The 16,565-nt window shown below is 37.9% G+C and overlaps 1 protein-coding gene, 1 non-coding gene and 1 pseudogene across 2 annotated transcripts in view; 2 read left to right on the forward strand and 1 right to left on the reverse strand.

Moving 5' to 3' along the window:
• The window catches only part of GIPC2 (GIPC PDZ domain containing family member 2), an 81,504-nt gene that overhangs the window by 41,978 nt on the left and 22,961 nt on the right, over positions 1-16,565 (reverse strand). The window contains exon 2 of the mRNA XM_041750389.1: positions 5,231-5,416. Coding sequence (XP_041606323.1) covers positions 5,231-5,416 — 186 coding nt within the window. The remainder of the gene's footprint in view (positions 1-5,230; positions 5,417-16,565) is intronic.
• Positions 2,028-2,134, forward strand: LOC121488486. The gene has a single exon (XR_005987110.1). It is a non-coding gene; the product is annotated as a U6 spliceosomal RNA (small nuclear RNA).
• LOC121488104 lies at positions 9,179-9,647 on the forward strand (annotated as a pseudogene).

Raw genomic sequence — 16,565 nt, forward strand, 5'->3', positions numbered from 1 at the left:
GGAATTGTTTTAATTTTTCTGATACATTTCTATATACTAATAATGAACTAAGATTTTTGCATATTAGTTTTATATTCTTCAACTTTACTGAATTAGTTCTAACAGTTTTCTGGATAGTCTTTGGAGTTTCTTGTATATGCCATCTTCAAACAGTAACCATTTTACTTCTTCCTCTCCAGTTTGGATACCTTTTATTTTTCTTGCCTAATTGCTCTGGCTGGAGATTCCAATACTGTGTTGAATAGAAGTGGCAAGAGTGGGCATCTTTGCCTTGTTCCTGATCTTAGTGGTGGAAAGCTGAAAGCTTTTCCTGTAAGTATGATGTTAGCTGTGGGCTTGTCCTACAGAACCTTTATTATGTTGAAATATGTTTCCTCTAAACACACTTTGTTGAAAGTTTTTACCATAAATGGATGTTGAATTCTATCAAATGTTTTTTCTGCATCTACTGAAATAACCATAATTTTTAACCTTCACTTTGTTAATGTAATATATCATATTGATTTGTGAATGTTGAACCATCCCTGCAATAAAACTCCACTTGGTCATGAGGTATGACCCTTTTAATGTATTGCTGAAGATTATTGCTAATGTTTTGTTGAGGATTTTTGCATTTATGTTATTAAGAATGCTGGCTCTTCTTTTCTTGTGGCATTCCTGTCTGGTTTTGGTATCAGGGTAATGCTGGCTTCATAAAATGGGTTTGGAAGAATTTACTCTTCTAATTTTTGGAAGAATTTGAAAAGGATTGGTATTTATCCTTCTCTTTGAATGGATGGTAAAATTTGCCAGTGAAGCCATTTGGTCTTAAACTTTTGTTGTTAGAAAGTTTTTCATTACTGTCAAGAAGATTAAATCCATCTGTTCAGATTTTTTATTTCATCATCAGTCTTGATGGGTTGTAGGTTTCGAGGAATTTACCCATTTCTTATGCATTGTCCAATATGTTAGGTAAAACTGCTCATAGTAGTCTTTTATGATCCTCTGCATTTCTATGGTATCCAGTGTAACATCTCTTCCATTTCTGATTTTCTTTGAGTCCTTTTTGGTGAGTCTAGCTAAATGTCTGTCAGTTGTTTTTCAAAAAACCAGCTCTTAGTTTCATTGATAGTTTCTACTGTTTTTTGGCCTCTCCCCCTTTTTTTTTTTTTTTTGAGAGTGGGGTATACTAGGGAGCAGAGGGGGAGGGAGAGAGAGAGAGAGAGAGAGAGAATCACATGCTGGGCCTCTGACATGGGACTTGATCTCACAACCCTGAGATCATGGCCTGAACTGAAATCAAGAGTGAGATGTTTAACTGACTGAGCCACCCAGGTGCCCCAGTCTCAATTTTTGCTCTAATCTTTGTTATTTCCTTCCTTCTACTCACTTTGGGCTTCATTTGTTCTTTTTCTAGTTTCTTGAGGTATAAAGTTAGGTTGAGACTTGTTTCTTGAGGTAGGTATTTATCTCTATGACCTTCCTCTTCTTGAAACTGCTTTTGGGGGCATCTGGGTGGCTCAGTCTGTTGAGCACTGGACCCTTGATTTTGACAAAGGCCTGGGGTCTTGGGGTCAAAAGTTCAAGCCCCACATTGGGCTCCACATTGGGGATGGAACCTACTTTTTTAAAAAAAGGTGAGAGACCAAAAAAAGCATGGAGCCCAGGACACCTGGGTGGCTCAGTCAATTAAGCATCTGCCTTCAGGTCGTGATCTGGGGGTCCTGGGATCCAGCCCTGCATCCAGCTCCCTGCTCAGCAGGGAGTCTGCTTCTCACTCTCTCTCAAATGAATAAATTTTTAAAATCTAAAAAAAGAAAGTATGAGCCCAACACAGGGCTTGGTCCCAGGATCCTGAGATCATGCCCAATTGACTGAGCTACCCAGGTGCCCCAGCCCCCTGTACTTCTAAAGCCCATGCTCCTATGCATCACAGTGCACTACCTACTTAATCATGGAATCCTTCCTCCTTACCTTTGTCTGAATCTATATCACACTGTCCTGCTCTAACCTACTCTGACTTCTAGCCACCACTGACAGGATACCAAGTACTCACTTCAGCAGCACATACACTAAAATTGGAACCATACAGAAAAGATTAACACAGTCCCTGAACAAGAATGACATACAAACTCTTGGAATGTTTCATTTCTTTTTCTGCTTATCTTGGCAAAAATAAGCACTGAAAGGGTGAGCCAGAAATTAATGAAAATGATTACTTATAAGGAGTGGGAAAAATGAGTAATGGGATAGAGGACTGGGGGAAAGAGTGACAGATCTCTGAATGTCTTTTAATACAGTTTTAACTTTTGAATTGTGTTAATATTTTATGTATTCAGAAAAAATTAAAACAAAGATGAGGGGGGAAAACTCAAACTCAATTCAAAGAGAAGCAAATGGATTCAACAGTATTTCAAATAAATAATAACACCTAGTGGGGAAAGGGGCAGGAAAGAACCTATTCCAAGTAACCTCTGAATAGGATATTTTGTTTATATATGTACATTTAGTTTAAAGAAGATATAAAGTAACTGATAAAATAATATTAAACTAATGTCCATATGGCAGTTTTATTAATATTAGATTTTCTGAAGTTCACAATTGTATTATAGTTATATAGAGAAAAACCCTATGCTTAGTAACTACATTCTGAAATAGTAAGGGCTAAATGGGCATAATACATACAACCCACTTTTTCAAATAGTTCAGAAAAGTTTTATGTATTTGTATATATGTTTATACACACATATACATATGCATAAGATTACAAAATAGCAAATGTGGCAAATGATAAAAATTGGAAGAAATGGGTAAAGGGTATTATGGAAATCCTCTGTATTATTATTATAATCTTTCAATAAGTTTGAAATTATCCCCCTCAATTTTTAAAAAGTCATATTAACCATGTACACAGTAGGATATTCATTTCTCTTCTAAGTTGAATTATCTATCAGCAGTTTGACTTATGCTTCACTTTCTTTTTTGCCATCATGTTCTGTCTCCACAGGACTACTAACTAGAACAGAGGCAGGCACACATTCAAAGAGACATTAAAAAACTAAGGAAAGAAAGAACACAAGCTCTGAACATCAGAGTTTAGATCTTAAAAATCCACACGTGCTTGCAAAACTCCTAAGCCCTTCCCTGCTGACATTAGAAAGGCATTGATGCATGTGCCTCATGTCCTGAGCTTCCCCCAGATAATCCCACATGACTTTCCCAACTCACGATTTTCCATTTGATCACCCACTCAACCTTCAGCACAGTCATATCTTTTGCAGAGCTAAAAATAGCCATTCTATCAAATGGGAAGTTAAATAAAGTACTATTTACAGTTAAGAAGACAGCTTTCCTAAGATATTTTGTTATGACAATGGATCAGCAAAACAAATATTTGGACAAAATGAAAATATGAAACATACCCTGTTTATGAAGTTTATAACTAATTCATAGTGAAGTGGATAGGAATGTCTGCTCTGGAGTCCGATCCCTTGAATTCAAATCCTGAATTTTTCAGCTACCTACCTTTGAAGCAAGCTACTTAACCCTCGCTGATACTGTTTCTACATCTGCAGAATAGAGGTTAATAATAGTGCCTACCCACAGGTGAATCTCCCACACGTCATATTGAGCAAAAGAAGCCAGAAACAATAGAGTACGTAATATATGATTCTACTTAATGAAGATCAAGAACAAGCAAAACTATGGTGATAGAGGTCAGAATAGTGGCTACCTTTGTGGAGGGAAGCATATTGACTGGAAACAGGTAAAGGGAGACTTCTGGGTGGTAGAAATGAAGTTTCCTCTTGCTCTGGGTGGTGGTTACACATGTAAGAGTACAGTAAGCTATACATTAAAATTTTGTTATACATCAACAAGAAAAAACATAGTATCAAATATAATTGTTGTGAGGATTAAGTGAGAAAATGTATGTAAAGTGCCTACTACATGAAAAGCATTCAATATGGGATCCCTGGGTGGCACAGCGATTTGGCGCCTGCCTTTGGCCCAGGGCGCAATCCTGGAGACCCGGGATCGAATCCCATGTCGGGCTCCCGGTGCATGGAGCCTGCTTCTCCCTCTGCCTGTGTCTCTGCCTCTCTGTGTGTGTGTGTGTGTGTGTGTGTGTGACTATCATAAATAAATTTAAAAAATTAAAATAAATAAACATCTCATTCTCTTTAAAAAAGAAAAGAAAAGAAAAGCATTCAATATAAGTCAGCTGTTACACAATTGCTTAATAGAACTGTTTAAGAGATGGGACCCCGGGGGGCTCAACAGTTGAGCATCTGCCTTTGGCCCAGGGCATGACCCCGGGATCTGGGATGAGTCCTACATCAGGCTACTTGCAGGGAGCTTGCTTCCCACTCAGCCTCAGTCTCTGTCTCTGTCTCTCTTTCTCGCTGTGTCTCTCATAAATAAACAAATAAATTTTTTAAAAAAAAATAACTGTTTAAGAGATGAGTCTACTTTTCTTTTTACCATTCCTTGGTTCTTAGCTTTCAATACTATTCCAAACATCTCTTGTCTTTGCAGCTCTATACTGCTTTCTTTGTATCTAAATAATTATATAGTTTAAACATGTACAAAAATGTTGAAAAACATTTTTTAAGAAGTAAATAAGTTTGTCAAAAAATGTGTAAACTCCTGGTGCCTGGGTGGCTTGGTAGAGCATGCAACTCTTGATCTCAGGGTAGTTTGAGCCCCACACTGAGCATAGAGATTACTTATTTTTTTAAAACATTTATATAGGGATCCCTGGGTGGCGCAGCGGTTTAGCGCCTGCCTTTGGCCCAGGGCGCGATCCTGGAGACCAGGGATCGAGCCCCACGTCAGGCTCCCAGTGCATGGAGCCTGCTTCTCCCTCTGCCTATGTCTCTGCCCCTCTCTCTCTCTCTGTGTGACTATCATAAATAAAAAATAATAATAAAATAAATAAATAAAACATTTATATATATATATATATATATATGCTACAGACCTATAAGAGCTCACATGGATAATGAGTGGGCACCAAGACCAGGCTTTCCTTTTCAGTAAGTTTTAAATTCTAGAGGAAGTCTAAAGTGAAAGAAAGAAATTCAAGGAAAGGATAAACAGAAAATGAGGTTTTGAAACATTCTTTAAATGAAATCTTATCAAACCATCCCTGCTGAGCCAGCTTTCACTCTGAAGATCATTTCTTTGACCTGGTAGCCTTTCTTAAATATTACCCTCAGTTAGGTCATGTAGTTATTTTTTTAAAACTTACCTTTATAAAAGCATAGCCAGTACCATTATCTGTAATAGTGAGACCAAGTGAATCCTCAGATTTATATACTTCCACTTCTTTTTGGATCCCTTTCACATGGGCAAATATGAAATCTTCAAGGCCTAGATGTGATCCTAAGAGTTTTTCCATATCAACTTTAGGTGTGTTTAAAGTGCAATATAAGATCTGTAAGGAAGAAAGAAATAGGTTAGTTCAGTTTCCATCAGGAAAACATTCTGGTCATTAGTTTATTTAAAATTTAGTCCTCAATTTATGATATAAGAAGTTTTATCATTAACATTAGGTAATATATACTGAGTATTTCCTATAGGCAAGACTCTGTACTAAACAATTTATAGCCATGATCTTATTTAATCCTCACAATGACTTTATAAATGCATTATCACCTCCAAATCACAGATGAGGAAATTAAGGCTAATAAAAGGAAGTAATTTGCCTACGGTCACAAAGCCGGTATTTGTCAAAAGCAAGATTCTGAGTTCAGATCATATCAACTTTGAGGTGATTTAAACACCTACATTACCTGCCATTTACAATGCTAAACCCAAAAGTTGTGGGTTTAGGCTAGGCCATGTACACCACAATGAAAATATAGGCACAATGAAAATATATAAGACTATTTTTGAAAACTGGTAATTTTTTTAAATAAGGAAAATTATTTATCTTGCATTATGGTGCTTTGAGAAAAGCAAATTAATGAATGAAGTACTAAAATGAAAAGGTCTAAAACAGACCTTAAAGACTCATTAATCTAATCCCTTAATTTTCAAGATAAAGGAACTGAGGTCTGGAGAGGTTAATGCAATATAGTCAAATTCACATGATGGTAGAAACAGCATGAAAAACCAGAATAGTGAACAGTTGTATAGAGATTTTTAAGAGACTTATGCCACCAAGTCTTCACTGAACTTCATTCTCCTTCAAAAATTGGATTCAGGGACATCTGGGGGGCTCAGTTAAGCATCTGCCTTTGACTCAGGTCGTGATGGCAGGATTCTGGGATCCAGTCCTGCATCGGGCTCCCTGCTCAGTTGGGGAGTCTGCTTCTCCCTCTCCCTGCACGTTCTCTCTCCCTCTCCCTCTCTCGCTCAAATAAATAAATAAAATCTTTCCTAAAACATAGGATTCATTTCCTAAAATCTGCAGTGCAACTCTTAAGTTTGTCCACCATAATCTGAGTAATTTCTGGGACCCAAATAAAAAAACTATAAAACAGGAAAAGGAGGGTTGAAAACACATCATTGGGTCAAAAATTAACAAGCATCTCTTGAGTACATACATCCCAAAGAAAAACATTTTTAAAAAGCTGTTTTACACCAAAATGGCTAAATGAATTTTTTTCCTCTATTACCAAGTAATTTTGCCATAGATGTTGTCAGCCCTTCCTCCAAACCTGAGCCTTGCTTCAGTTCTCACCTTCAACCCTCTCTCTCTATCCCTGGGTTTCCACCATTCCTGATTCCCACCAGAACTTAAGCCTTAATGCACCCATAAGCCTCATGAAGTTCAGAAATGGCACAACTACTACTTATTAAATGGCTCTTTGGGATGGATGCTTGTGTGGCTCAGTGGTTGAGCATCTACCTTCGATTCAGGTCGTGATCCCAGAGTCCAAGAATCGAGTCCCACATCAGGCTCCCCGCAGGAAGCCTGCTTCTTCCTCTGCCTGTCTCTGCCTCTCTCTCTGTTTTTTTCATGAATAAATAAAATCTTTTAAAAAGTAAAAAAAATTAATGGCTCTTTAAGCCCCATCACAATGTGTCTGAATTAGAAGAGCTCTCTCTGTTCTACAGCTAAAAGGCCCAGCATGGTCAGCAAACTCTGATCAAATCTCAGAAGTGTATGAAAGAAGCTAGTGATGAGGACAAGAGGCAACTGGGTACCAAAGAATAAAGGCTTACAAAGAAAAACTGCTCTCCCCACCCTTTCCCTTTTTCAACTGTGGTGAGCTGTGCTAACTGGTGGATCTTTGATTTACCCTTTGTTTTCCTCGGCAGGGCATAATATATTTGGCTTTTCCATTATAAGTTTTTGCAAATACAGTACTAGCATAAAAATTGTATTATTCACGGGGGAGTTTTGGCTTCAATTCCTTATTCTAATTGTGAAATCAATGGTATAATTAGCCCACTGACAAAAATCATTAATAGTGTGGGTATAGGGGCAAGGGAATATGCATAGTAAACAGCTTTTCTGATTTCCTTTCTCGAAAATGATAGGAAGTAGAAGAAACAGTTTTGCTTTATACTGTTTTAAACAGTGAATATGTTAATGGTGTTCACAGTGGATCCCAAACACCATTGATATAAAAGCAACTTATCAGTTAAGAACTGAAACACTACAACATAATGATGATGTAACAGGGCAAGAGAAAAGCCCCAAAAAGGAAATCCCACACAAAGTGGACTTCTAGTCACTAAGCCCTTTCCTTTCCTTCAATTTTTCACATTTCACTGCAGAGCAAATATTAGATTTCCTGTAGGTATGACCCTTTTTCATTGTGCTTCCTCTCCTGCAGAATAACGTTCCATTCCAGACAGCCAAAAGTTTGCAGGCAAGGCATCATTTTTTTTTTTTTTTGGAAGGACCAGAGCCAGTTTTATGGAGCTCCACAAGAAGTTGTGTTGAAAACCCACAGGAATGTAATGGTCACTGAGAGATAGAGTGCAAGCCCTCTGTAACAGTGAGCAACTAAAACTCCCTGACTTCAGGTCAGTTCTCCATGGGAGAATAAAAACCTAACACTTATATGATCTCAACGCACAACTATCAGCAAATATATCTGTAAGTATATGATAAAGGGCTAGAAATTCAAACACATCCTCCCTGAAAAATAAGGAAGTGATATAGCACTTTCTGAATGCGGCAACATTCTTGCTCATCCATCCATCCACCAATTATCTATTAAATATCTTTTTGCCAAGTTCTGTGCTGCACAGAGATGGACAGTCGTACAACAAGGAAATCCCAGGCTCGTCTACTCCACTGAGGTATAGTAAGGCAACACGAGTCAACTGGAATAGATCAAAAGCCACGAACATTTAAACCAAAAGGAACCTCAAATACACATGTTGAGCTTTCCTACCTTCATTCGTACATTTCCCTCAACCAAACTCTAAAATGCCTGCCCGCCCATTCCACCCCTATGCCTTTGCCTATTGAGACTATGGGCAAATGTGACTGCCCAGGTGGAATCAATCTCTCCATTTTGCCCACATCATTTAAGTCTGATACCTCATTCAAGTGTCTGAGTCACCTTGCTTTGAAGTCCTATTGGTCTAATACGTGTATTTGTCATTCTCACTCTGAGAAGATAGCTTAGTTCTCTTCCTCCTACAGTGTCTAAGAAGCACCCTGCTCAGTTTGTATCTGAGTGGTGCTTACAGCACATGTTCACTTACTTCAGTTGATAGAATATGCACATATACTAGGTCTTATTATCCTCATTTTGCAGACGAGAAAGTTATGACCTTATCCAATTAACACAGCTAGTAAATGTTTACTATCAGGATAGAAAAAAAAAAGATGCACTGTTCAGGTCATATCAGTCACTAAGAAATACTTGCTTCCACTGTAAGTATACTAGATAAAGGACAGTAAAACATACTAGTTAACATTTTTTATACCTTCTGGTGAACAAACTAAATCAAAAGAAAGTAAACTCATGGCAAGGTATCCTATATTATAAGGTGAGTCATCCATTAGATAAAACTTTCCTGATGTTTTTTACTATAAAATGAAATCCTTAACATCTTTTGAGGTATCCATATTTAGTGCTTTACTACCAATCATTGCCCATTTTTATAAGATAAATGGAATATTCTAGTTGCAGCTGTGCTCTCCAAGTCTCTGTCTCCCTGACCAAACACCAGATGGCCTCCCAGACCTGCCACCCAACTGCTGCCAGCCATCACCACCCACAAAGGAGCCAAGCCCAAGAAGGGTGCTGCACAGGGCCCCAAGAGGCTACATCAGGAGTTGATGACCCTTATGACCTCTTCTTCTGCCTTACCTGAATCTGACAACCTTCCTAATGGGTGGGGACAATCCATGGAGCATCTGGCACAGTACATAAAAACCTGAGATAGAAGTTCTCCTTGGAGTTTGCCAGTGGTCCCTGCTACAACTCGCCCACAGTGAAGTTCCTCACACACTGTGCTATCACCCCAATGAGGACACCCAGGGTAACATCTGTCTAGACATCGTGAAGGACAAGTGGTCTATCCTGTAAGACGTCAGGACCATCCTGTCGTCCATCCCGAACCTGCTAGGAGAACCCAACACCGAGATAGTCCTTTGAACACGCATGCCACAGAGCTCTGGAAAATCCCCACAAGCCTTTAAGAAATATCTGCAAGAAACCTACTCAAAGCAGATCTCCAGCCAAGAACCCTGACTGTCTAGTTTCTCTTCTTGTCTTGTCTTTTTTTTTCCTTTGCTTCATTTCTATAGAAAAGTCTGTAGCTTAAGCTGCAGTGTCATTTTTGTTTTGTTTCCGTTTTTTAAGTCTGATTGAGCCCTTGTGATGAATATGTTAAATACACTGGGTTTTAAAAAAGATAAATAGACTATTCATGACTATTTTCTAAAGCAGCTGTACCCAGCAGATATGTAACAAGTCACATAATTTTAAATTTTCTAATAGTTGCATTAACAAAAGTAAAAATAGATATTAATTTATTCAAATTATATAACCCCCTTTCAAAAATATGATCAATATGAAAATTGAGATAAATATAAATCTTCAAAAAAAATTTTAATGTAAACTATTCATGAGAGCCAGAGACATAGGCAGAGGGAAATCTTCAAAAAAAAGAGTTTTTAATATAAACTCTTCATGAGAGGCAGAGACACGACCTAAGCCAAAAGCAGACTCTCAACCACTGAGCTACCCAGGTGCCCTACATTTTTTAAGACCTTAATTAGCGTGAGGCAGCCCGGGTGGCTCAGCAGTTTAAGCACCGCCTTCAGCCCAGGGCATAATCCTGAAGTCCCAGGATCAAGTCCCACGTCAGGCTCCCTGCATGGAGCCTGCTTCTCCCTCTGCCTGTCTCTCTGCCTCTCTCTCTCTCTCTCTCTCTCTGTGTGTCTCATGAATAAATAAATAAAAATCTTAAAAAAAAAAGATCTTATTCAGCTTGAACCAGCCAGGGTGTCCAGTACCCATATTTGGCTACTAACTACCAAACTGAGCAGCTCAGTTCTAGAATCTCTGGTCTTTATCAATTTTATACTTTATACTTTTCCCATCTCCATGTATCTGTATATGGCATTTCCTTGGCCAAAAAATGCATAGCTAAAATCCAACTTCTAAATCCAGTCTATGTCAAAATCTTCCCCAACCAATAAAGTCTACTACATTTTCTATTATAATCATCCTAAGCTAACTTTTTTTAATATTTTGAAGTAATCTCTACACCCAATGTGGGGCTCAAACTCATGACCCCAAGATCAAGAGTTGCATGCTCCACCACCTAGGCCAGCCAGATGCCCCTAACATCATTTCTTTATCTTCTACACACCTATTAAATTTAATATAGGTCCTTTGTAGGACTCACCATATGTGGCTTTGTAAATTTTTAGTAGGTAAGGATTTATTTTATTGTCTTATTTGTCTTATTGTGTGCCTATATACTTGTGCCCTATCTATAGGGAAAGATGGATTATTCGGGGAAAGCTATAGCCCTTTGGGGCCAGATGGTGGAGATCCCTAAGTTGCCATTGTGCTTGATCTACAGTATACACTCCCCTTTGCCCCAAAAGTTTCTTTTGGACACTTCTCTTTCCCCATCTTAATCCATATGAAAACTAGGGTAGGAGTGACCCTATCCTCAGTTCCATGGGGAATGAATCATGATTAGGCTTAAGCTGATGACCAATTCATTATCCAATTTAGGCCAACAAGATCCAGGAAATAATTTGTTAGGATTTCTGGGAAAGAATCTTCTCTTTTCCATAGAAGCTACTGGAAAGATGGCACTCACACATACTCTCTCTCTAAATAATGTGAAATCTAAAGCTACACAGCCTCAGTGCAAACACTAGATGAGTGACCTGGGGGACATGGAGAAGGGAGAGCCTCTGGATCCAGCCTTCCCAAAGACAGTCAGTAGTGGACACTGGAAGTCATCCCACTCTTTTCTCCTCTTAACATACGTTCATGTGTCGGGTATCTATACCTCCTGTGTACTTTGGAGGAAAAGGATTCATATCCCCTATTCTAGGCATGAGATATAAACTAGTCCAGGTGGTAATTTAGGAGAGGCAGGTATCCCAATCCTGGCCAACTAGACATGGAAGGAAAATGCCCAAGAATGTCCTGGAAAATAGTTCTTTCACTCTTAATAAACGCGCTTAAATACAATTTCCTCCTTCCCCTGGATGTTGCCTTATCTGTACATGGTCTGGGAACTACCCCTATCATCCTACTACCAACGGAGGAAGAGATCACTGCCAAGAAAGACAAAGCAAAGAGTTGGAGTAAACCTAGATCCCTGACATTGGTGAGTTGCTCTGTTCAACCCTGGAGCCCAGTCTACCCCTTTTATATAAAATAATTATTTTGGACAATTTTAGCAAGTAGTTTTACATTATTTGCAGCTGAAAATATCCTGATACACAGTCCTATCCCAGAATATTTAGTTACACAAGCCAATAATTTCACCAACCCATTCTAGGTTATTTTTCAACTAAAAAAATTCCTGATAGAATCACTCAAATATTTTGAATATTTATAATTCTTCAGTTTTAAAAGTTCTTTCAACCTACTATTTCATTTCATCCTTAAGCTCAGTAAGGCAGATAGCGAATTGTGTTTAACACACTGAGGTACTCTGCATCCTTATTGTAATTTCATGTCCTATTCCTCTATCAAAAATTTCAGGCACAGAAAAGTGGCTCCCCCTTCCAATAGGAGCAAAAAATAAAAAGATGGGGCATGCCTGGGTGGCTCAGTTGGTTAAGTGTTTGACTCTTGATTTTGGCTCAGGTCATGATTTCACAGTTGTGAGATTGGGCTCCATGCTGTGTGTAAAACCTGCTTAAGATTCTCTCTCCCTCGGCCCCTACCGACCCCGTGTGTGTGTGTGTGTGTGTGTGTGTGTGTGTGTGTGTGTGTGTGTGTGTGTGTTAAAAAAAAAAAACAGTGAATTAAGAGGTAAGAGAACTGAGGTGCTGATTGGCTGGCTGAGCTGGAAGAGGATGCAACTCTTGATCTCAGTGTCATGAGTTCAAGCCCCAAACTAGGAAAGATTATTTTAAGATTTTATTTCTTTATTTACTTACTTATTTGACAGAGACAGAGTGAGCAACTGAGCACAAGCAAGGAGAGTGGGAGGGAGGAGAAGCAGGCTCCCCACTAAGCAGAGAGCCTGATGTGGGGCTCAATCTCAGGACCCTAGGATCATGACCTGAGCCTAAGGCAGACACTTAACTAAGCCACCCAAGCACCCACGATTTTTATTTAAAAATTTTTAAAAAAGGGATCCCTGGGTGGCGCAGCGGTTTGGCGCCTGCCTTTGGCCCAGGGCGCGATCCTGGAGACCTGGGATCGAGTCCCATGTCGGGCTCCCGGTGCATGGAGCCTGCTTCTCCCTCTGCCTGTGTCTCTGCCTCTCTCTCTCACTGTGTGCCTATCATAAATAAATAAAAAAAATTAAAAAAAAAAATTTTTAAAAAAAGAAGAAGTAAGAGACTTGGATCTAGTCCCAATTCCATACTCTCAGTGAGCTCAGTCAAGTCATTTGACCTCCACAGTCCTCATGTACATCATGCCATTATTAAAGCTTGGTCTACATCATCCAGTTGTTATAGAAACCTCAATAAGAGACTATATATATAAAGTATGTTTTAAACTAAAAAGCTCTTTTTGAAGTTATTATTATTCCTGGAATATAAGTGCTTCTTGAACAGTAATATTTACACCTATGCTTGAAAGCTGCTTAAATTGCAAGAGTTTTCCTAAAGAGATCAGATTTTGCTCCTTTTTAACATAACCACCAAGATGGGCTTCATTTTCTCCCATAAATTACATTATGGGAGGCAACTCCATTGTTGAAGAATAACTCGTGGACAGTGTTCTTACCATGCATTATATTTGAATTGCTATCTTCCAGTTCTCATCATGTGGTTAGGACTATTCACCCTTAAAACTTAATATGGCTACAATGGTAAGTCTGAAGGACTAGAGTCATTAATATAAATTAATATTGCTTTTTCTCTCCATTATATACTTTACAATGTGCTTTGTGAATAAGGTTAAATCATTTGTCGTTAGTGTTTCAAAAGATATTCTGGCCCATAAAGAGGTCACAAATCTCTCCAAAAACACATCAAATGCATTTTTTTAAAAAAAATCCAGGAAGTCCATTTCCAACTTTCTTTTGTTTAATGCCTTCCTTAAACAGGAACTGACTTGGCCTAAGATTCCATGTGTCCCAAAGACCTCTGAAAGAAATTATGGACTTGTGTAGTTGGCATTACATTATTTGTGGGTGTGATTTTAAATATAAGCAACTGGAACTGTAACCTCCTGGGGCTATTTAAAGTAGCAGTATTAATAAATACTTTAATGCAACTACTTTCTTCTCAACCTACCCCAAGAATGTTGCTAACTTTTTATGTTTTCTAAAACAAACATTATAGAAATATCAATGTTATTATAGAAAAAGTATATAATAACAAATCTAGGGGCACCTGAGTGGTTCATTGGTTTGGCGCCACCTTCGGCTCCGGTTGTGATCCTGAGACCTGGGATTGAGTCCCATGTCGGGCTCCCTGCATGGAGCCTGCTTCTCCCTCTGCCTGTGTCCCAGCCTCTGTGTGTGTGTGTCTCTCATGAATAAATAAAATATATTCTTTAAAAAAAAACAAACAAATCTAATAATTAACTACACCATGCTTTTTTTTTCCCCCAGTAGTGGCCTTAAGTTATCTCTACACCCAACATGGGGCTCAAACTCATGACTCTGAGATCAAGAGTCATGTGCTCTACAGAATGAGCCAGCCAGGTACCTCAACTAAACTATACTTTCATCAGGAGTTCATACCTTATCTTTATACATAAGAACACCACTTGGATTGTTTCCTTTGTTAATGACTATGGCATTATCTGGGTTGTTCTCATGCTCTAAGTCTCAAAGACTTTTTCCTCAATAAGAGAAAAAAAGATAATTTTATCTCCACCTAGTTAATTGCTCTTGAAACAGCAGGAATTAAACTAAGAAACTAAGAACAAAATAATTATGAGGGGAAAAAAATAATTATGAGGGGCATGGTAGGTTACCCACTTGCCCTAAGTGTCTGAACAGAAGGGAGTAGCTCTAGCCAAGCCAGTGACAAAGCTGTTACTCATTACCCTTCTGGGGTACCAGGCTGGCTCAGTCAGTAGAACATGACTCTTGATCTCAGGGTTGTGAGTTCAAGCCCCATCTTAGGCACAGAGCTTACTAAAAATTAACAAATTTTAAAAAGCCCTGAGTTTCTTATGCTACATGGTTCCCAAAAAATATGTGGTAAATATATTGTACCAAATAACCTCTAAAACTCAAATAATTCTTCAATTATAGTCATAAACTGGAGCACCTGCTCATCCCTCTCAGCTGTACACAGTGAATACTGGCTCCCACTTCCAGGAAAGTAGTGGGAAAGTGAAGCAACTGAGAAGATAAGTCTGAAAGAATGGAAAAATAAAATCAAAATTACAGGTCCAAGAAACATGATGTACATTAGGTGCTTTCACAAATTACTTCCTTTATTGCCTACAGTAATTCTAAGTGAGAGGTGTTACATTAGCACCACCATTACCCCCACACACACTTTTTTTATATAACAGATTAAAAAATAAAGACTTATAAATGGCACCATTTGCAACAATATGGATGGACCTTGGGAGCATTATACTAAGTGAAATAAATCTGACCGAAAAAGTCAAATACTCACTTATATGTAGAATCTAAAAAAACAAACTTCAAAGATACAGAATAGATTGGTGGCTGCCAGCAGGGAGGAAGGCGGGGGCACACAGACAGGGTAGGCAAAACAGGTGAAGGTAGTCAAACCTACAAACTTCCAGTTATAAAATAAACAAGTCCTGGGGAGGTGATGTACAGTATGACAACTATAGTTAATACTGTATTGTATATTTGAAAGTTGCTAAGAAAGATCTTATAAGTTCTCATCACAAGAAATTATAACTGTGTTGGTTGATGTTAGTGGGATATTGTGGTGATCATTTCTTAATATATACAAATATTGAATCATTATACTGTAACCTGAAACTAGCAATATATATATTACATCAGAAAGAAAGAAAGAAAGAACGAGCTTAGAGCATCACATCAGTAGTATTTGGTGCAAATAAGATTCCAACTCTGGATGTCCAAGTTCTTTTCCCTACAATGTTACCTCCCTTAACATCTAATATCTGCAGAGAGAGACATATAAGTTACTGATCACTTCCTAAGGCATTAGCTCAACTAATCCTTGTGAGTCAGGTCAAGAGGGCAGGCATCAATCACTACACCCTGTGCGGAGAGGAGAAAACCAGCTCAGACCCATTAATGATTTATCTAAGATCACATAGCTTATGAATGACAAAACAAGAATTCAAACTTCTGGACTTTTTCTAACCCATGATGCTACTATAACTGTGATGTAAACATAAATTCAGCTTTGAATTTAAAACAAAGAAAAAAAATTTAAAAAATAAAATAAAAGTAATAAAAATACATAAAAAAATAAAAAACAAAGGCAGAAACTATACATTTTTTGCTCTATACAGAGCCAAATAATACTGTTTATCTAATAAACCACTCACTTCCTAAAAGGAGTTAAAGTAGATTGCAAAAGGGAGGTATTTGTAAGTGGACTTTAAAAATCAAATGTATTAGATGATTAGTAAATATCAAAATACTAACACATTGTTTGATTTACTTTTATTATAGAATTATAGTGATTTACTACAATTTTAAAATTATTTCCTCCAGTTAAAAAAATCTTGAAACTGACTAGTGCATTTGTTTCTTTGTTTTATAAAGTCACTTAAAATCTCAAGCCAATTATTTTCCCAGCATAATACGTGTACTAAATTTTTAAGATTTGTTTTTAAAATATACATTTATATATATATATATAGTGCCCCTATCTTCACCTTATCAACAACTACAGTCATCTAGAAACAAGTTTCACTTGCAAAAGATAAAACTGGCAACAAGACAGATATTTAGAAACCTGATACTGTATGTTCTATTTAGACCTTCATGAGGATATTGTACAAAGCCCTGCCTCGAACTGTGTAGAACTTTCTATAAATGAT

The sequence above is a fragment of the Vulpes lagopus genome, chromosome 3, assembly GCF_018345385.1.
Source record: "Vulpes lagopus strain Blue_001 chromosome 3, ASM1834538v1, whole genome shotgun sequence".
In the NCBI taxonomy this organism is placed as follows: domain Eukaryota; kingdom Metazoa; phylum Chordata; class Mammalia; order Carnivora; family Canidae; genus Vulpes; species Vulpes lagopus.